This window comes from Orcinus orca, chromosome 17, assembly GCF_937001465.1.
Source record: "Orcinus orca chromosome 17, mOrcOrc1.1, whole genome shotgun sequence".
Taxonomy (NCBI): domain Eukaryota; kingdom Metazoa; phylum Chordata; class Mammalia; order Artiodactyla; family Delphinidae; genus Orcinus; species Orcinus orca.
The window spans coordinates 51,459,242-51,481,127 of record NC_064575.1 but is presented as its reverse complement, the minus strand read 5'-3'; the positions used below and the strand labels follow the sequence as shown (position 1 = coordinate 51,481,127).

The window sequence follows — 21,886 nt, the reverse complement described above, 5'->3', positions numbered from 1 at the left end:
ACACTAATGAAAAATCTAAGGAAACACTCCCATTTACCATGGCAACAAAAGAATAAAACACCTAGGAATAAACCTACTTAAGGAGAGAAAAGACCTGTGTGCAGAAAACTATAAGACACTGATGAAAGAAATTAAAGATGATACAAATAGATGGAGAGATATACCATGTACTTGGATTGGAAGAATCAACATTGTGAAGATGACTATACTACCAAAGCAATCTACAGATTCAATGCAATTCCTATCAAACTACCACTGGCATTTTTCACAGAACCTGAACAAAAAATTGCACAATTTGTATGGAAACACAAAGACCCCAAATAGCCAAAGCAATTTTGAGAAAGAAAAATGGAGCTGGAGGAATCAGGCTCCCTGACTTCAGACTATACTACAAAGCTACAGTAAATAAGAGAGTATGGTACTGGCACGAAAACAGAAATATAGATCAATGGAACAGGATAGAAAGCCCAGAGGTAAACGCATGCACATATGGTGACCTTATCTTTCATAAAGGAGGCAAGAATATACAATGGAGAAAAGACAGCCTCTTCAATAAGTGGTGCTGGGAAACTGGGCAGCTACATGTAAAAATAAATGAAATTAGAACACTCCCTAACACCATACACAAAAATAAACTCAAAATGGATTAAAGACCCAAATGTAAGGCTAGACACTATAAAACTCTTAGAGGAAAACATAGGCATAACACTCTATGACATAAATCACAGCAAGATCCTTTTTGACCCACCTCCTAAAGAAATGGAAATAAAAACAAAAATAAACACATGGGGCCTAATGAAACTTCAAAGCTTTTGCACAGCAAAGGAAACCATAAACAAGACCAAAAGACAACCCTCAGAATGGGAGAAAATATTTGCTAATGAAGCAAATGACAAAGGATTAATCTCTAAAATTTACAAGCAGCTCATGCAGCTGAATATCAGAAAAACAAGCAACCCAATCCAAAAATGGGCAGGATCTAAATAGACATTTCTCCAAAGAAGATATATATATTGCCAACAAACACATGAAAGAATGCTCAACATCAGTAATCATCAGAGTAATGCAAATCAAAACTACCATGAGGTATCACCTCACACCAGTCAGAATGGCCATCATCAAAAAATCTACAAACAATAAATGCTGGAGAGGGGGTGGAGAAAAGGGAACCCTCTTGCACTGTTGGTGGGAATGTAAATTGATACAGCCACTAAGAAGAACAGTATGGAGGTTCGTTAAAAAACTAAAAATAGAACTACCATATGACCCAGCAATCCCACTACTGGGCATAAACCCTGAGAAAACCGTATTTCAAAAAGAGTCATGTACCACAGTGTTCATTGCAGCTCTATTTACAATAGCCCGGAGATGGAAACAACCTAAGTGCCCATCTTTGGATGAATGGATAAAGAAGATGTGGCATATATATACAATGGAATATTACTCAGCCATAAAAAGAAACGAAACTGAGCTATTTGTAATGAGGTGGATAGACCTAGAGTCTGTCATACAGAGTGAAGTAAGTCAGAAAGAAAAAGACAAATACCATATGCTAACACATATATATGGAATTTAAGAAAAAAAATGTCATGAAGAACCTAGGGGTAAGGCAGGAATAAAGACGCAGACCTCCTAGAGAACAGACTTGAGGTTATGGGGAGGGGGAAGGGTGAGCTGTGACAGGGCGAGAGAGAGTCATGGACATATACTACAAACGTAGTAAGGTAGATAGCTAGTGGGAAGCAGCCGCATGGCACAGGGATATTGGCTCGGTGCTTTGTGACAGCCTGGAGGGGTGGGATAGGGAGGGTGGGAGGGAGGGAGACGCAAGAGGGAAGACATATGGGAACATATGTTTATGTATGACTGATTCACTTTGTTATAAAGCAGAAACTAACACACCATTGTAAAGCAATTATACCCCAATAAAGATGTTAAAAAAAAAAAAAAAAAAGAGTCATGTACCACAGTGTTCATTGCAGCTCTATTTACAATAGCCAGGACTTGGAAGCAACCTAAGTGTCCATCGACAGATGAATGGATAAACAAGATGTGGCACATATATACAATGGAATATTACTCAGCCATAAAAAGAAACAAAATTGAGTTACTTGTAGTGAAGTGGATGGACCTAGAGTCTGTCATACAGAGTGAAATAAGTCAGAAAGAGAAAGACAAATACCATATGCTAACACATAGATATGGAATCTAGAAAAAAAAAAAAAGGTTATGAAGAACCTAGGGGCAGGACAGGAATAAAGACACAGCCCTACTAGAGAATGGATTTGAGGACATGGGGAGGGGTAAGGGTAAGCTGGGACAGTGAGAGAGTGGCATGGACATATATATACTACCAAATATAAAATCAATAGCTAGTGGATAGCAGCCGCATAGCACAGGGAGATCAACTCTGTGCTTTGTGACCACTTAGAGGGGTGGGATAGGGAGGGTGGGAGGGAGATGCAAGAGGGAAGAGATATGGGGATATATGTATATGTATAGCTGATTCACTGTGTTATAAAGCAGAAACTAACACAGCATTGTAAAGCAATTATACTCCAAAAAAGATATTTTTTTAAAAAGCAGAGAAAAATCAATGAAACATTTGAAAAAATCAGTAACATTGATAAACCTCGAACTAGACTGACAAACAAAAAAGAGAGAAAACACAAATCGCCACTCTCAGGAAGAGAGGATATCACTACAGGTCAATCAGACATTAAAGCTATAATAAGGGAGTACTATGAACTCTGCTTATAAATTCAACAACTTGGATGAAATGGACCAATTTTTTTGAAACTACTAAACTCAGGATTCACTGAAGAAAAACACAGATAACCTAAACAGTTGTATGTCTACTAAAGAAATTAAATTTGTAATTTTAAATCTTTCACAAAAGAACCTCCAGGCCCAGATGATTTCACTGGCAAATTCTACCAAATTTTAAAAGAAGTAATATCAATTCTACACAATCTCTTTTAGAAAACAGAAGTGGTGGAAGCACATTCCAGCTCCCAACTTTTCTGACGTTGCCATTATCCTGATACCAAAACCAGACAGTACAAAAAAAAAGGAAAACTATAGTCCAATGTCTCTCATGAACATAGATGCAAAAATCCTCAACAATAACAGACAAAATCCTGAAAAGAATAATACATGATGATTGATGGGGTTTATCCCAAGAATTCAAGGCTAGCTCAACTTTTGAAAATCAATCAACATAATCCAATATACTAACAGATTACAAAAGAAAAACCACATGATCAAATCAATTTCTGCAGAAAAAGTATTTGAAAAGTTTACATCAATTTGAGATGAAAAGTTCACATCAATTTGAGATTAAAAGTCACAGTCATGTAGAAATAGAAAGTTACTTCCTTAATTTGATGAAGCCCATCTCTCAAAAACCCACAGTTAACAGAAAACTTAATGACGGAAGACTAAATGCTTGCCCTCTAAGATTAAGAACAAAGCTCATGGTTGTTCACTCTCACCATGTTTATTCAACACCATAGCCCTTAGCCAGTTCAATAAAGTAAGAAAAAGAAAGAAAAGAGGTATAGATTGGAAATTAGAAAAATAAAACTGTTCTTATCTGCAGACCATGTAATTGTCTATGAAAAAAATTCCAAGGAGTCTACAAAAAGAATCCTGGAACTTATCAGTGAGTTAGCAAGACTGCAAGATACAAGGTCAACATATTTTTTAAAATAAATGATATTTTCATATTCTAGCAATGAACAATTCAATTTTCAATTTTCTGAAATTAAAAAAATATTCTTTACAATAGCTCCAAAAAATCTAAATACGTAAGTATAGATTTGTCAAAGTATGTGCAGTATCTGTGTGCTGAAAACTTAAAAAACACTAATGAAATAAATCAAAGAAGATCTAAATAAGTGGAGAGATTATACCATGTTCATGGAGAGATATACCATGTTCATGGATTGGAAAAATCCATATAGTTAAAAATCCATATAGTCATTTCTTCCCTATATTGATTTATAAATTCAATGCAGTTCCAATCAAATTCCCAGCATGACTTTTTTTAGGTATAAAAGAACTGATTTAACTACCTCATATTTGCTGTCCAATTATACTCTACTATATACTATAGTGATATACAGTGGGAAATTCCTTGTGTTTTGCAGTGAGTAGAAATATAGATTTTAGTAATATAACAAACAGGCTTGTGGTGAAATAGTCATCAAATATATGTGACTGTTAAGTGATTTTATGTAATAAAGGAATATACTTGAATATTAAGAGAAGTTGGAGGAATGCAGCATGTGAAAAATAAAATAAAATTGAAAAACACCTGATTTTAAAACTATGTGAAAGGCAAAGGAACTAGAATAGCCAAACTATTTTGAAAAAAAAATAAAGCTGAAGGAATCACACTACCTGATTTTAAGACTTACTATAAAACTACAGCACTCGAGATAGTGTGGTATTGACAAAGGGACAGACACATAGGTCAGTGGAGAAGAACTGAACCCAGCGTTAGATTCTATTGGCTACACAAATATGGCCAACTGATTTTTTTTACAAAGGTGCAAAGGCAGTTCAAAGGAGTAAGGATAGTTTTCATCAAATGGTTTTGGAACAATTGGACATCCATATGCAAAAAAGTGAAACTCAATCTAATCCTCACACTTCATAGAAAAATTAACTCAGTATGGCTAAGTGAAATAAGTCAGACAGAGAAAGATAAACACCACATGATCTCATTTATATGTGGAATCTAAAAAGAAAAACCAAACCAAGCTCATAGAGAACAGACTGATAGCTGCCAAAGGCATATCTGTGTGTGTGTGTGTTTCTGTGTGTGTGTGTACATGTGCACACGTGTGCAATGGGTGAAGGGAGTCAAAAGGCACAAACTTCCAGTTATAAAATAAGTCATGGGGATGTAATGTACAGCATAGTGACTAGAGTTAATAATACTCTATTATATATTTGAAACTTGCTAAAAGAGATCTTAAAAGTTCTCATTACAAGAAAAAAAATTTTTAACTATTATGGTGATGGTTTTTAACTAGACTTATTGTGGCAATTACTTCACAATATATACAACTATTGAATCATGTTGTACACCTGAAACTAATAGAATGTTATATGTCAGTTATATCTCAATAAAAAAATTAACTCAGGATGGTACATAAGTATAAAACTACGGAACTTTTAAAGGAAAACAGGAGAAAATCCTCATGATTTTAGCTTAGTCAAAGCATTAAGATATGACACCAAATCACCAGCCCATTAAAAAATTTTGATAAACTGGACTCTAATCAAACTAATACCCTTTTTTTCTGTGAAAGACACTGATAAGAGAATGAGAAAAAACAAGCTACAAATAGGGAAAAAATATTTGCAGATCTCATATCTAACAAAGGACTTGTATCAAAAATATGAAAAGAACTCTCAAAATTCAACAGTAAGAAATCAACAACCCAACTTTAAAAACTGGTGGAATAATTTCAACAGATACTTTACCAAAAGTGATATAGACATGGCAAATAAGCACAAGAAAAAATGTTCAACATCACTAGCCAATAGTAAAATGCAAATTTAAACCACAGTGAGAAACCACTATACACCTAATAAAATGGCTTAAAAAATTTTTTTAATAAAATACCAAATGCTGGCAAGAATGTGAAACAGCTAGAACTCTCATGTGTTGCTAATGGGAATGAAAAATGGTACCACCATTCTGGAAAAACAGTCTGGAGATTTTTTATAAAGTTAAACATACACTTGCCATATGACCCAGCAGTCCCACTCTTGGTATTTACCCCAGAGAAATGAAAACGTACGTTCACCCAAAAACCTGTGCATGAATATTAATAGCAGCTCTATTCATAAATACCAAATACTGGAAAAAACCCAAATGTCCTTCAACAAATGAAAGGATAAACAAGCTGCAGTATATCCATATAATGGTGTATTACTCAGTAATAAAAAGGAATAAATCAAAGATACATGCAACTACATGAATGAATCTCAGTAACATTACACTAAGTGCAGGAAGCTAGTCTCAAAAGGTTATATACTCTCTGATTCCATTTATATGACATTCTGGAAAAGGTGAAACTACAGGAACAGAGAATAGATCAACGGCTACCAAGGCTTGGGGTGATAGAAGGGTTTGGCTAAAAGGAAAGCAAAAAGAGGTGTTCTTTTTTGCCTTCCTTTTAGCCAACAATTTGTGATAAAATTGTTCTGGATCCTGACGGTGGTGGCTGTTACATGAAATTATACACGTGTTAGAACTGTATACCAAAAAGTCCATTTTTACTATATGTAAATTTTAAAAAATAATTTAAAAATAGTGGCAATTGATACAGTTTATATTATATCTTGTTCCAGATAAGATTTTAAATGATTTCCTTTAATTGTAAGATGCTTGGCTAATTATCTTAAGCTAAATATAAACATAAGAAAAACATCTGCTCCCAGAACTTGCTTAAAGGTGAGCCTCAATCGGGACTTCCCTGGGTGGCGCAGTGGTTAAGAATCCGCCTGCCAATGCAAGGGACACGGGTTCAATCCCTGGTCCGGGAATATCCCACATGCCGTGGAGCAGCTAAACCCGTGCACGGCAACTACTGAGCCTGAGCTCTGGAGCCGGCAAGCCACAATTACTGAGCCCGTGTGCCACAACTACTGAAGCCTGCGTGCCTAGAGCCCATGCTTGGCAACAAGAGAAGCCGCCACAATGAAAAGCCCACGCACCGCAATGAAGAGGAGCCCACGCTCGCCGCAACTAAAGAAAGCCCGCATGCAGCAACAAAGACCCAACACAGCCAAAAATAAATAAATTTATTTAAGAAAAAAAAGGTGAGCCTAAATCCTTGAAAAGCTGCTTACCTTAAACTCTCCTTTTTATCGCTTTGATGCTCTCACTTTCTTTTCCATCTTTCTTGGTTGCTTTACTCTGCCTCATCTCTTTCCCCCTTCTTTTCTGTGCTTTTTTCTTTATCCTAGCTTAACTGATCATATTTTAAGCTGATGTATATATTTTACACTATATATTTTGCCACGAATGAAAACAAACTTATACTCCTTGTTCTTTTTTTAAAGTTGAATGACTTGAACATTTTATATTTCCCTAAAATAAAATATTCTGTCAAATTACTTAAAGTTGGTTTTTACCTGTGAATGATTTTCAGAGCTGACATTTCCCCTTCAGTTGCTCAGGGGCTCTCAAGAAAAAAGAAAAACTTTTCCCCCCTGGTCAAATGAAAAGGCAGATTTTTTCCCCTTAAAGTTGATGTAATTTTCATTGTCTTATATTATGAAGATTAAGCTTTATATAGTCTAGATTCTTTTTTTTAAAATTACATCAAAAGTGAAATTGCATATTTTAAAAAAAAATTGAGAGGCACGCATAGCTACAGGGCATTCCAACAGTGCATTCATTTTTAGGCAAACAACCCCTTTGAAGCCAACATATTTGTTTGCAACCAAGTAGCTATATATAAAACAATCATCTAAGAGATGGACATAAGATTAACTTGCAAATGGTTGGTGTCACAGAGGCAGCCATTTGTGTTTAAAGGTGATAATCAGGAATTAAATTGAGCACTAGAAAAGATGTCAGATTATGAAGAAAAATGGGTTTGCGAGATTGTATTAAGAAAAAGATTTTTTTTACGGTATGCGGGCCTCTCACTGTTGTGGCCTCTCCCTTTGCAGGGCACAGGCTCTGGACGCGCAGGCCCAGCGGCCATGGCTCACGGGCCTAGCCACTCCGCGGCATGTGGGATCTTCCTGGACCGGGGCACGAACCCGTGTCCCCTGCATCGGCAGGCGGACTCTCAACCACTGCGCCACCAGGGAAGCCCCAAGAAAAAGATTTTAACTAGACTTATCGTGGTGATAATTTCACAATACATACAAATATTGAATCATTATGTTGTACACCTGAAACTAACATCATAAGTCAATTATACCGCAATAAGAAAAGAAAAGAAAAAGAAATGAGCTGTGTTAAGAAAAAGATGAAGGAAAAACCTGCTTGTAGACTTACAAGGTAAAGGCTAGAAAAATTTGGTAGACTAAGAATTTCTGTACAAAGAGAAAATTTGAGCCAGCTCATCATATAACAAGATAGGGTTTTTTTTTTTTGCATAAACCAAAGAGAAAAGATGTCTTACGGTTATCTCCAATGCCATCTTCATGTTTTCTTCCACTGTCCTTTTCATTTTCATCTTCTGAGTTTTCTACTTCCTGAATAACCATCCTTTTCCCTTTGGTTTGAGTCTCAGATGCAGGTTCAGAATTTTTCAGATCTCTTTCAACCTCTAACAAGGTTTTCTGAAACATAATCGCCACATTAAAGAAAACCTTTTCCTTTAGTAAAAAGTATAACCATTCTTGCAGGTAAGAATATCAAGATATTAAAAAGTGAATAAAGATAACTAAGATAAAGCTTCTTATGGTGGTCTTTTTCTTTTCAAACAACTTCACTGCTTTGTCTGATTAGAACTATACATGTCCACTGTAAAAAACTTAAAGCATAACAAGTATAAAAGAAGGAAGAAAAAAATCATCTGAAATCCTGCCACTCAGATAAACTATTGACATTCTGATGATCATCTTCCTGGATATATTTGTATGCATATACAAACAGAAGTGTCCAGTTTTATACAAATTAAACCATACTATACATGTTTTTTTAAGAGTCATGTTGAAAGTTCTTTAATATTTTATGCCAACTAGAAATTTAAAAAAATGTATCAAACCATTTTGCTTCCTTCCTCATCTTTAACACCTTACTGAAGTATAATTGACATAAACTGCACATACTTAAAGAGCACAAGTTTTAATAAATTTTGATGTAATAATAAACATATCCATCATTCACAAAACGTTTCTTCCTATCTTTTTGTTATGATTCCCTTTTGCTCATCCCTGCAACCACTGTTCTTTCTGTTACGATAGATTAGTTTGTATTTTCCAGTTTTTTATATAAGTAGAATCATAATACATGTACTCTTTTTGTCTGGCTTCTTTCACTTAGCATAATTATTTTGAAATTTATCTATGTCGTCTTATGAACCTATTAGTTCATTCCCTTTTATTGTTCAGTAGTATTCTATTATATGCTTATAAAACGATTTGTTTATCCATTCACCTATTGATGGACATTTTAGGCTATTTTCAGTTTTTGGCAATTACAAATGAAGCCATTATAAACATTCGTGCTTAAATCTTTGTATGGACATATGCTTGTATTTTTCTTGGTGAATACTCGGAGTGGAATGACTGGGTCATGCGGTAGGTGTATGATTGTTTTGTTTAACTTTTTACCTGTATTCCAAAGCAGTGGGATCATTTTATATTCCCAAGTTTCAGTTCTCCCACATGTCCACCAACACTTAGTATGGTCAATCATTTTCATTTTAGCTGTCTCACAGGTTTGTAGTGGTATCTCTTGTGGTTTTATGTTTCTCTAATGACTAATGACATTGAGCATCTTTTCATGGGCTTATTTTCCATTCACATAACTTTTGGTGACGTGTCTGATCAAATATCTTGCTTATTTTTCATCAACCTGTTTGTTTTCTTGAGTTTTTTAAAGTTCTGTATATATTCAGGACACAAGCCCTTTGTTGGACACATGATTGCAAATATTTTCCCCCAGTCTATGGCTTGTCTTTTTATTCTTCTGATAGAATAAATAAAAACTTTTTAATTTTGATGAAGCCCAATTATCAACTTTTTATAGATTATGCCTCTGTGTCACACCTAAGGAATATTTGTCTCATCCAAGGTCATAAAGATTTTCTCCTATGTTTTCTTCTAGAACTTTCATACTCCAAGTCTTATATTAAGGTATATGATCCGCTTTGAGTTAATCTTTACATATGGTTAAGGTAAAAATGCATTTGGTTAAGGTCTAAAGTTAATATGTAAACATGAACTTATGTTGGATAGTAAAATTAAAAGTGGTTTTCCTTGTTTCAATTTTTTTTTAGAATATTAAAATGCTAACTTTTTAATGAACATACCATTATAGAAAGGAAATACTATGGGGTCAAGATGTGTTCCTAAGCTGCACCCTAAACCTAATCCACTGAAATGCTGACTTGATAAATGCAGCTGATACAGTAGGGACATCAGCTGCCTCTCACAAAGAGTTAGATAACCTGAAAGGTATGTGGAAACAGTGACAACTTATTGGAGGAAGACAGTTCTCCAGGGGTTTCCCATATTTCTGAATATATTGTAAGCAGAGGAGCTAAACCACCTTTGTTCTAGACTTTTTTTTTTTCTTTGATTTATAACAACAGGAATTTATTTCTCAGTTCTGAAGACTGGGAAGTCCAAGTTTAAGGTGCTAGCAGATTTGGTTTCTGGTGAGGGCCTGCTTTCTGGTTCACAGACAGCTGTGTTCCTGCTGTATCTGCACTTGGTGAAAGGGACCTAGATTATCTTTTTAAGGATGTTTGTACTGAGAACAGCCCTGGGAAATAGAGAATGCCCTATCTGGGCATTCTGCCGCCCACACGGAATTTGGTGGCCAGGGTAACGGACATGAGCTTCAAGCTCATCAGCTTGCCATGCCATGAGTAGCAAAGTCTTTTGTGCCTGACCCAGGAATCTTGTATATTCTTCTAGGCCACCTTGCTAATTTACATGTAGGGTAAACTCTCAGGCCCTTCACAGCTCTTGACACTTACCTCCACTCCTTAGGATTGAATACAGATCCCCTAAGTGCATATCTGAGTCAGTTTACTGTTAGGGATGCTATGGTTACCACGCAAATTAAGGAATAAACACTCTTTTATGGCCATCAAGCTCCTGCTTAATCCTACCTAGGAAAGTTCTACACCATTTGCATAATAAATTGAACTTGGCTCAAAGAAAAGAATTGCCTACAAAGCTTCAGGAAAGAGAAAATTATTTGTCCTTCAGGAGTAGGTTTATGATTTTGGACAATTTAAGAGCCAGCTTCCTTCCACTTCAAATAGATGTTAACACTGGGAATATCTGAGATGTACATCTCTTTTTTTTTTTTAACATCTTTATTGGAGTATAATTGCTTTACAATGGTGTGTTAGTTTCTGCTTTATAAACAAGTGAATCAGCTATACATATAAATATATCCCCATATCTCTTCCCTCTTGCGACTCCCTCCCACCCTCCCTATCCCACCTCTCTAGGTGGTCACGAAGCACGAAGGTGATCTCCCTGTGCTATGCGGCTGCTTCCCGTGAGCTATCGGTTTTACATTCGGTAGTGTATATATGTCCACGCCACTCTCTCACTTTGTCCCAGCTTCCCCTTCCCCCTCCCCGTGTCCTCAAGTCCATTCTCTGCATCTACCTCACTACAAATAACTCAATTTCGTTTCTTTTTGTGGCTGAGTAATATGCCACTGTTTATATGTGCCACATCTTCTTTATCCAGTCATCTGTCGATGGACACTTACGTTGCTTCCATGTCCTAGCTATTGTAAATAGAGCTGCAATGAACATTGTGGTACATGACTATTTTTTGAATTATGGTTTTCTCAGGGTATATGTCCAGTAGTGGGATTGCTGGGTCGTATGGTAGTTCTATTTTTAGTTTTTTAAGGAACCTCCATACTGTTCTCCATAGTGGCTGTATCAGTTTCCACTCCCTCCAACAGTGCAAGAGGGTTCCCTTTTCTCCACACCCTCTCCAGCATTTGTTGTTTGTAGATTTTTTGATGAAACCCATTCTAACTGGTGTGAAGTGATACCTCACTGCAGTTTTGATTTGCATTTCTCTAATAATTAGTGGTGTTGAGCAGCTTCTCATGTGCTTCTTGGCCATCTGTATATCTTCTTTGGAGAAATGTCTATTTAGGTCTTCTGCCCATTTGTGAATTGGGCTGTATGTTTTTTTGATATTGAGCTGCAAGAGCTGCTTGTAAATTTTGGAAATTAATCCTTTGTCAGTTGCTTCATTTGCAAATATTTTCTCCCATTCTGAGGGTTGTCTTTTCGTGCTGTTTACGTTTTCCCTTGCTTTTCAAAAGCTTTTAAGTTTCATTAGGTCCCATTTGTTTATTTTTCTTTTTATTTCCATTTCTCTAGGAGCTGGGTCAAAAAGGATCTTGCTGTGATTTATATCATAGAGTGTTCTGCCTATGTTTTCCTCTAGGAGTTTTAGACTGTCTGGCCTTACATTTGGGTCTTTAATCCATTTTGAGCTTATTTTTGTGGTGTTAGGGAGTGTTCTCATTTCATACTTTTACATGTAGCTGTCCAGTTTTCCCAGCACCATTTACTGAAGAGGCTGTCCTTTCTCCATTGTATATTCTTGCCTCCTTTATCAAAAATAAGGTGACCATATGTGCTTTGGTTTATCTCTGGGCTTTCTATCCTGTTCCATCGATCTATATTTCTGTTTTTGTGCCAGTACAATACTGTCTTGATTGCTGTAGCTTTGTAGTATAGTCTGAAGTCAGGGAGCCTGATTCCTCCAGGTCCATTTTTCTTTCTCAAGATTGCTTTGGCTATACGGGATCTTTTGTGTTTTCATACAAATTGTGCAATTTTTTGTTCCAGTTCTGTGAAAATATGCCAGTGGTAGTGTGATAGGGGTTGCACTGAATCTGTAGATTGCTTTGGGTAGTATAGTCATTTTCACAATGTTGATTCTTCCAATCCAAGAACATGGTATATCTCTCCATCTATTTGTATCATCTTTAATTTCTTTCATCAGTGTGTTATAGTTTTCTGCATACAGGTCTTTTGTCTTCTTAGGTAGGTTTGTTCCTAGGTGTGTTATTCTTTTTGTTGCAATGGTACGTGGGAGTGTTTCCATAACTTCACTTTCAAATTTTTCATCATTAGTGTGAAGGAATGCAAGAGATTTCTGTGCATTAATTTTATATCCTGCTATTTTACCAAATTCATTGATTAGCTGTAGTAGTTTTTCAGTAGCATCTTTAGGATTCTCTATGTATAGTATCATATCAACTGCAAACAGTGACAGCTTTACTTCTTTTCCGATATGGATTCCTTTTATTTCTTTTTCTTCTCTGATTGCTGTGGCTAAAACTTCCAAAACTATGTTGAATAATAGTGGTAAGAGTGGGCATCCTTGTCTTGTTCCTGATCTTAGTGGAAATGGTTACAGTTTTTCACCATTGAGTATGATGTTGGCCGTGGGTTTGTCATATATGGCCTTTATTATGCTGAGGTAAGTTCCATCTATGCCTACTTTCTGCAGAGTTTTTATCATAAATGGGTGCTGAATTTTGTTGAAAGCTTTTTCTGCATCTATTGAGATGATCATATGGTTTTTATTCTTCAATTTGTTAATGGTGTATCACATTGATTAATTTGCGTATATTGAAGGTTCCTTGCATTCCTGAGATAAACCCCACTTGATCATGGCGTACAATCCTTTTAATGTTCTGTTGGATTCTGTTTGCTAGGATTTTGTTGACGATTTTTGAATCTATGTTCATCAGTGATATTGGCCTGTAGTTTTCTTTGTGACTTCTTTGTCTGGTTTTGGTATCAGGGTGATGGTGGCCTCGTAGAATGAGTTTGAGAGTGTTCCTCCCTCTGCTATATTTTGGAAGAGTTTGACAAGGATAGGTGTCAGCTCTTCTATAAACGTCTGATAGAATTTTCTTGTGAAGCCATGTGGTCCTGGGCTTTTGTTTGTTGGAAGATTTTTAATCAGTTTCAATTTCAGTGCTTGTGATTGGTCTCTTTATATTTTCTATTTCTCCCTGTTTCAGTCTCAGAAGGTTGTGCTTTTCTAAGAATTTGTCCAGTTCTTCCAGGTTGTCCATTTTATTGGCATAGCGTTGCTTGTAGTAATCTCTCGTGATCCGTTGTATTTCTGCAGTGTCAGTTGTTACTTCTCCTTTTTCCTTTCTAATTCTATTGATTTGAGTCTTCTCCCTTTTTTTCTTGATGAGTCTGGCTAATGGTTTATCAATTTTGTTTTTCTTCTCAAAGAACCAGCTTTTAATTTTATTGATCTTTGCTATTTTTTCCTTCATTTATTTCTGATCTGATCTTTATGATTTCTTTCCTTCTGCTAACTTTGGGGGTTTTGTTTCTTCTTTAATTGCTTTAGGTGTAAAGTTAGGTTGTTTCTTTGAGAGGTTTCTTGTTTCTCTTAAGGTAGTATTGTATCGCTATAAACTTCCCTCTTAGTACTGATTTTGCTACATCCCATAGGTTTAGTGTCATAATGTTTTCATTGTCCTTTGTTTCTAGGTATTTTTTGATTTCCACTTTGATTTCTTCAGTGATCTCTTGGTTATTAAGAAGTGTATTGTTTAGCCTCCATGTGTTTGTATTTTTTACAGATTTTTCCCTGTAATTAATATCTAGTCTCATAGCATTGTGGTCGGAAAAGATACTTGATACAATTTCAATTTTCTTAAATTCAGCAAGGCTTGATTTGTGACCCAAGATATGATCTATCCTGGAGAATGTTCCATGAGCACTTGAGAAGAAAGTGTATTCTTTTGTTTTTGGATGGAATGTCCTACAAATATCAATTAAGTCCATCTTGTTTAATGTATCATTTAAAGCTTGTGTTACCTTATTTCTTCTCATTTTGGATGATATGTCCATTGGTGAAAGTGGGGTGTTAAAGTCCCCTACTATGATTGTGTTACTGTCAATTTCCCCTTTTATGGCTATTAGCATTTGCCTTATGTATTGAGGTGCTCCTATGCTGGGTGCATAAATATTTACAATTGTTACATCTTCTTCTTGTATTGAGCCCTTGATCATTATGTAGTGTCCTTCTTTGTCTCTGGTAATAGTCTTTATTTTAAATTATATTTTGTCTGATATGAGAATTGCTACTCCAGCTTACTTTTGATTTCCATTTTCATGGAATATCTTTTTCCATCCCCTTTCAGTCTGTATGTGTCCTTAGGTCTGAAGTGGGTCTCTTGTAGACAGCATAAGTATGGGTCTTGTTTTTGTATGCATTCAGCCAGTCTGTGTCTTTTGGTTGGAGCATTTAATCCATTTACATTTAAGGTAATTATTGATGTGTATGTTCCTATTAACATTTTCTAAATTTTTGTCATTTGTTACTGTAGGTCTTTTCCTTCTCCTGTGTTTCCTGCCTAGAAAAGTTCCTTGAGCATTTGTTGTAAAGCTTGTTTGGTGGTGCTGTATTCTCTTAGGTTCTGCTTGTCTGTAAAGGTTTTAATTTCTCTGTTGAATCTGAATGAGATCCTTGCTCGGTAGAGTAATCTTGGGTGTAGGTTTTTCCCTTTCATCACTTTAAATATGTCCTGCCACTCCCTTCTGGCTTGCACAGTTTCTGCTGAAAGATCAGCTGTTAACCTTATGGGGAGTCCCTTGTATGTTGTTGTTTTTCCCTTGATGCTCTTAATATTTTTTCTCTGTATTTAAATTTTGATAGTTTGATTAATATGTGTCTTGGCATGTTTCTCCTTGGATTTATCCTGTATGGGACTCTCTGCGCTTCCTGGAGTTGACTATTTTCTTTCCCACGTTAGGGAAGTTTTCAACTATAATCTCATCAAATATTTTCTCTCTTTCTTTTTCTCTTCTTTTTCAGGGACCCGTATAATTCGAATGTTGGTGCGTTTAATGTTGTCCCAGAGGTCTCTGAGACTGTCCTCAATTCTTTCCATTCTTTTTTCTTTATTCTGCTCTGCAGTAGTTATTTCCACTATTTTATCTTCCAGGTCACTTATCTGTTCTTCTTCCTCAGTTATTCTGCTATTGATTCCTTCTAGAGAATTTTTATTTCATTCATTGTGTTGTTCATCATTGTTTGTTTGCTCTTTAGTTCTTCTAGGTCCTTGTTAAACGTTTGTTGTATTTTCTCCATTCTATTTCCAAGATTTTGGATCACTTTACTATCATTATTCTGAATTCTTTTTCAGGGAGACTGCCTATTTCCTCTTCATTTATTTGGTCTGGTGGGTTTTTACCTTGCTCCTTCATCTGATGTGTGTTTCTCTGTCTTCTCATTTTGCTTAACTTATTGTGTTCAGGGTCTCCTTTTCGCAGGCTGCAGGTTTGTAGTTCCCATTGTTTTTGGGATTTTTTTTGTTTTGTTTTCCCATTGTTTTTTTTTCCCATTGTTTTTAACGGGGTTAAAGGAGCATCTGATTAGGGAGCTCTGGCTCCCTAAGGCCGGGGGCGGGCCGGGTACGGAATGTGGGGCAAGCCTGCGGTGGCAGAGGCCGGTGTGATGTTGCAACAGCCTGAGGCGTGCCATGTGTTCTCCTGGGGAAGTTGTCCCTGGATCACAGGACCCTGGTAGTGGCAGGCTGTACAGGCTCCCAGGAGGGGAGGTGTGGATAGTGACCTGTGCTTGCACACAGGCTTCTTGGTGGCTGCAGCAGCAGCCTTAGCATTTTGTGCCCGTCTCTGCGGTCCGCACTAATAGCCGCAGCTCATGCCCACCTCTGGAGCTTGTTTCGGCAGTGCTCTGAATCCCCTCTCCTCGCGCACCACGGAATGAGGCAAGAAAAAGTCTCTTGCCTCTTCGGCAGTTCCAGACTTTTCCCCCCCAGACTCCCTCCCAGCTATCTGTGGTGCAGTAGCCCCCTTCGGGCTATGTTCACACAGCCAACCCCAGTCCTCTCCCTGGGATCTGACCTCCGAAGCCGGAGCCTCAGCTCCCAGCCCCCGCCCACCCCGGCAGGTGAGCAGACAAGCCTCTCGGGCTGGTGAGTGCTGGTCAGCACCGATCCTCTGTGCAGGAATGTCTCTGCTTTGCCCTCCACACCCCTGTTGCTGCGCTCTTCTCCGTGGCCCCGAAGCTTCCCCCTCCGCCACGTGCAGTCTCCGCCCACAAAGGGGCTTCCTAGTGTGTGGAAACCTTTCCTCCTTCACAGCTCCCTCCCACTGGTGCAGGTCCCTTCCCTATTCTTTTTTCTCTGCTTTTTCTTTTCTATTTTGCCCTACCCAGGTATGTGGGGAGTTTCTTGCCTTTTGGGAGGTCTGGGTTCTTCTGTCAGCGCTCAGTAGGTGTTCTGTAGGAGTTGTTCCACATGTAGATGTATTTCTGATGTATCTGTGGGAAGGAAGGTGATCTCCACATCTTACTCTTCCACCATCTTGAAGCTCCTCATACCTATTTCTTAAAGCTGTGTCCTAATCCTCAACATCATTTTTCCAGCAAGACTGACATCATTTTAACATAAATACAGAAATAGCAAACTATAGAATTAGGTGAGGTATCACTTTCTGTACTTACTTTGGCCAACTCATTATCAGGTTCAACAGCCAGTACTTTATTCAAATCTTTTATAGCTTCCTGGAGCTTGTTTTGATGTTTATACGTAGTGGCACGGCGCAGAAGAGCTGAAAATTGACCAAAATAAAAGACATACTTTAACATATGGCATTATGGTTATAACACACTTTTCAAGTGTAAGTATAAATGTAACATAGAACAGTTTAGAATGCAATTGTGCAAACTACACCAACTTCCAACGACCTGGCCCTCTGGGTGCTCCAGTCCCTGCCAGCTCCTCCAAGGGCTGAGAGACTTGGTACCTCACCCCTCAGAGGCACCATGCTGTGCTACAATAATGGGAAGGTCTTCACTAAACAGTAACATGTTCCTCCTTATAATCATCACTAGTATTATTTCCACTTTATGAACATTTAGAAAACCCTTCCTTTAAATTTAGTACATTACTGACCAGCACCTGACCCAGAATCTGGGCTGTTAGTGAAATCTCTATAGCACAGGGAACTGAAGGAATCCTGGTGATTATGTCAACTAGGTTCAGAAATTGAATACTTTAGCAATTTGTATCGGGTTTTTTTTTTTTTTTTGGTAGGTTACAGTATCTAATTTGATCATTTTTTAATACTGAAATGAATGCCTTCCTAGTCCGATTGTTATTAATTATATAATGAGAGAATTTTGTGTAGTTAGACATGATTTTGAAAAGAATCAGTCTTGGTAATTCTGAAAAGTGAGATATTTATATCTGATTTAATACACTTTTATTTTTTTATTTTAGTTTTTTTTTTTTTTGATGTGGACCATTTTTAAAGTCTTTATGGAATTTGTTACAATAATGCTTCTGTTTTATGTTTTGGTTTTTTGGCCACAGGCATGTAGGATCTTAGCTTCCCAACCAGGCATTGAACCCACACCCCCTGCATTGGAATGTGAAGTCTTAACCACTGGACTGCCAGGGAAGTCCCAATATGCTACTTTAAAACATAAATTTCACTAGTTTGATTTTAGTTCTAGAATGAGCCACGAAAATCTAGAGGATAAATCATTTTATCATAAGTGTAATCAAAATTGTAGCATAAGTACAAGTTTAGCTTTTACTATTACTACTCAGATTTTAGAAGGGATTGTCCATAAAGAAATATTCATGATATAACAATTACCATTTTTAAAGACTTTTTACTTTGGAAAATACTTTAGATTCACATAAAGTTGCAAAGCTAATACAGATAGTTCTCATATACCTTCACCCAGCTTTCACTAATGCTAACATCTTATATGTAACTACGGTATTTTTGCCAAAACTAAGAAAATAACATTGGTACAATACTGTCAACTAAACTACAGGCTTTCTTTGGATTTCACCAATTTCTCCACTAATGTCCTTTTTCTGTTCCAGGATGTAATCAAATACCACATTGCATTCAGAGCAATTATTTTTTGAGTAAAAAATAAAATTTTGAACAGGAAGATATTTATCCACTTAAGAAAACCTAAGACTTTTCAATGCTTTATGGCCATAATGATGGCCATAGTGGCTCTGTCAAATTTTTTTTTTAAATAGTGAAGATTCTGGTGCTTAAGGAATTATTCAATCAAGGAAGAATGAAAACAGAAGGCCATTCTACTGGCAGAAGAGTAGCACAGTGGTTGAATGTGGGCTCCTGATGTCTCATCCAGTGTTGAGTCCTGGCTCTGTCACTTACTAGCAGTGTGATCTTAGGTGAGTTGTTCAATCTCTCTATGCCTCAGTGTCCTTTTGTAAAATGAGTGTGCTAATAATAGTACCTGCACATTTACTGAGCTGTTGTGAAATTAATGGAGTTAATACATGTACTACACGGCACAGGGCCTGGCACAGTGATGGTGTGGGCCCATGAGGAGATCGTAAAACCTTTACCAGGCACCTGCCTAAAGCTGGGAGCCCACCGGTACTCTGTGATAGAGACAACATACAGGCACGGGAGAACTCTACTGGGGAAAGGAGAGCAATCTATTATGATGACAGTCAGTCTGATGCACCGGGATCCACCCTCAGCACAACCATGGTTTCTGCCCATCCATGTTTGTAGGCATGTGAAGAAAAATTAAGTGGTTATATTTATCTGAATCCGTAAGTATTTAAAGAAATAGAATGAGTCTGTTATAATTTATGCCACTTCCTTTAGGAATGACTCCCTGATAACAGAAAAGGAGAGTGGAGTCTGACTTGCATACTTCAGGCTCGGACCACAGCAAGGTGGTGCAGTCACTGAGACAGGAAATCAGAACAGAGGACAGGTGTTGGTGGAAAGACGTAGTCAGTTTTAGACACATTTAATTTAAAATGTCTATGGACATCTAGGTGGAAAAGCCCACAAAGCAGCTGGTAGAAAGTTCTAGAGCTCTGGTGTGGACTTATTGTATTATATTAATACATATTTTTAAATCTATATTAAATTATACTTAAATTTATTTTTGAATAAAAAGATACAGTTCAATAAGCCAGTCACAAAAAGATAAATACTGTATGATTTCATTCATATGACATACCTAAAATAATAAAATCACAGAGACAGAAAGTAGACTGGTGGTTGCCAGAGGCTGGGGTGGGTGGAGAGAACAGAGAGTTGCGGTTTAATGGGTGCACTTTCAGATTTAAAAAGTTCTGGAGATGGATGGTAGTGATGACTGCACAACAATATGAATGTACTTAATACCACCGAACTATTCACTTAAAAATGATTAAGGTGGTAAATTTTATGTTATGTCAATTTTACCACAATAAAAAAAAAATTGAAAGAAAAAAACACAAACCACAATTCAAATGCAAGCATGAGATATTTCTTTTAAAACACATGTACACTTTATTCAATCAGTCATCTGGGATTATTAGCTACTTCAATGCAAATAATTAGGAACTTAAATTCCAAGTTAAACTTGAAATTAAAAGTAACTTGAGGAAGGTAATGATTCACATATAGAAATCTGAGTTTATCTGAAATATTTTTAGTGTAAATATAAGTGTCTACAAATGGTCTTTAACAGATCCTGTTGCAAATTTAAAGGTATTCTATAAACACTTTTACCCTTTAAGTTCCCAGGTTCTAACTCCAAGACCTTTTCACAATCCTGAAAAGCACTATTCCAGTTCTGTAATTTGAGTTCTGCTTGAGCACGATTGTTATAGGCTGCTACCGTGGGAAGCACTGATATGCTCCTGTAAAAGAAACACTTAATGGCAACAAGCAGATGACAGGAAAACATAAGATAGAGAAACTCATCTAAAGTTGTAAGTAAAACAATCACAGCTCGTGTTATGGGTGCAATTGTGTCCCCACAAATTCATATGTTGAAATCCTAACCCTCAGCACCTCAGAATGTAACTATACTTGGAGATAGTCTTTAAAGAGATAATTAAGTTAAAGTGAGGTCATGAGGGTGTTCCCTAATCCAATATGACCGGTGTCATTATAAGAAGACGAGATTAGGACACAGACATGCACAGAGGAAAGCTCACTTGAAGACACAGAGAGAAGATGGCCATCTACAAGCCAAGGAGAGAGGCATCAGAAGAAACCAACCCTACAGACACTTTGATCTCAGACTTCTAACCTCCAGAGCTGTGAGAAAATACATTTCTGTTGTTTAAGCCACTCAGTCTGTGACAGTTTGTATGGCAGCTCTAGCAAACGAATATGGCTTGCATCATCAAAAATAATAACATACAATTCTATAAACATATTAAATCAATGTTTGGACAGATGCTTAAATATCCAGTTAAGAGATTTAAAGTTGACTCTGGCTTTAGAAGTGACATGATCACTTAAATACCCACAGATCTCTTAAAAGCCCAGTTTAGTTAACATCAAATATCAAATACATATTTTTTTACTCTTTAGGGACAAGTTTCTAGTACAAAAAAAAAGGAGCAACCAACCACAACTAATATCCTTTATTAAGCTGTTATTGTGTTAACAGATACAAATTAGTCTGTAATCTAAAAGTAAATTTAAATCTAAGGAAATGATAATTTTATCAAAAGAATTTAATTGAAGGAAACAAGAGAGTAGTAGTAATTGAGGAATACAGACCTTAAGAGAGTAAATTTTGCTACATTAAGGGTATGAATGCAAAATAATTAATGAAAAGAATTTAAAACCTACCTGGCTGTTGCTTAAAAAACTGATTTGGAATGCTGTAAAATAATGTATTCCTAGATATAGGAAACATAAGGGTATCGGTGCACTAAATTTTCTAAATCCAGAAAAAAAAATGGGAAAGTCACAAAAAGTGTCAATTTACTAAGATCATTAAAGATGAATATAAAGAAATTACAAGTTGGGTAGAGACCAAACATAGAAAATACATGTAAGAATAAATAACACGAGTACCTGACACTGAGTACTTCCTACATGCCAGGCACTAAACAGTCAACTCATTTAATCCTCATTATAATCCACGGAGGAGGCATTACTGCTCTTACAATTTTACAGATGAGAAAATAGATGTAACGGAAAGGTTAAGTAACATGCCCAAGGCCACAAGCTTGGAAATGGTAGAGTCAGGATTTAAATCCCAACTGTCTACTCCAGCACCTGTTCTCTTTACCATCGTGTTACCCTGCCTTTCAGCATGTTGTTTTATTTAATCCTCACAGCTGCTCTGAGGTAGGCACTGTTATAGTCTCATCGCACTAAGACTGAGG

The 21,886-nt window shown here is 36.7% G+C and overlaps 1 protein-coding gene across 6 annotated transcripts in view; it reads right to left on the bottom strand.

The window, feature by feature from the left end:
• Positions 1 to 21,886, bottom strand: part of SPAG1 (sperm associated antigen 1) — a 98,542-nt gene that overhangs the window by 50,363 nt on the left and 26,293 nt on the right. For all 6 annotated transcript variants that reach the window (XM_049700228.1, XM_049700226.1, XM_049700227.1 and 3 more), the window contains 3 exons: positions 20,268 to 20,398; positions 17,203 to 17,309; positions 8,160 to 8,319 (listed from right to left, as the gene is read on the bottom strand). In XM_049700228.1, coding sequence (XP_049556185.1) covers positions 8,160 to 8,319; positions 17,203 to 17,309; positions 20,268 to 20,398 — 398 coding nt within the window. The remainder of the gene's footprint in view (positions 1 to 8,159; positions 8,320 to 17,202; positions 17,310 to 20,267; positions 20,399 to 21,886) is intronic.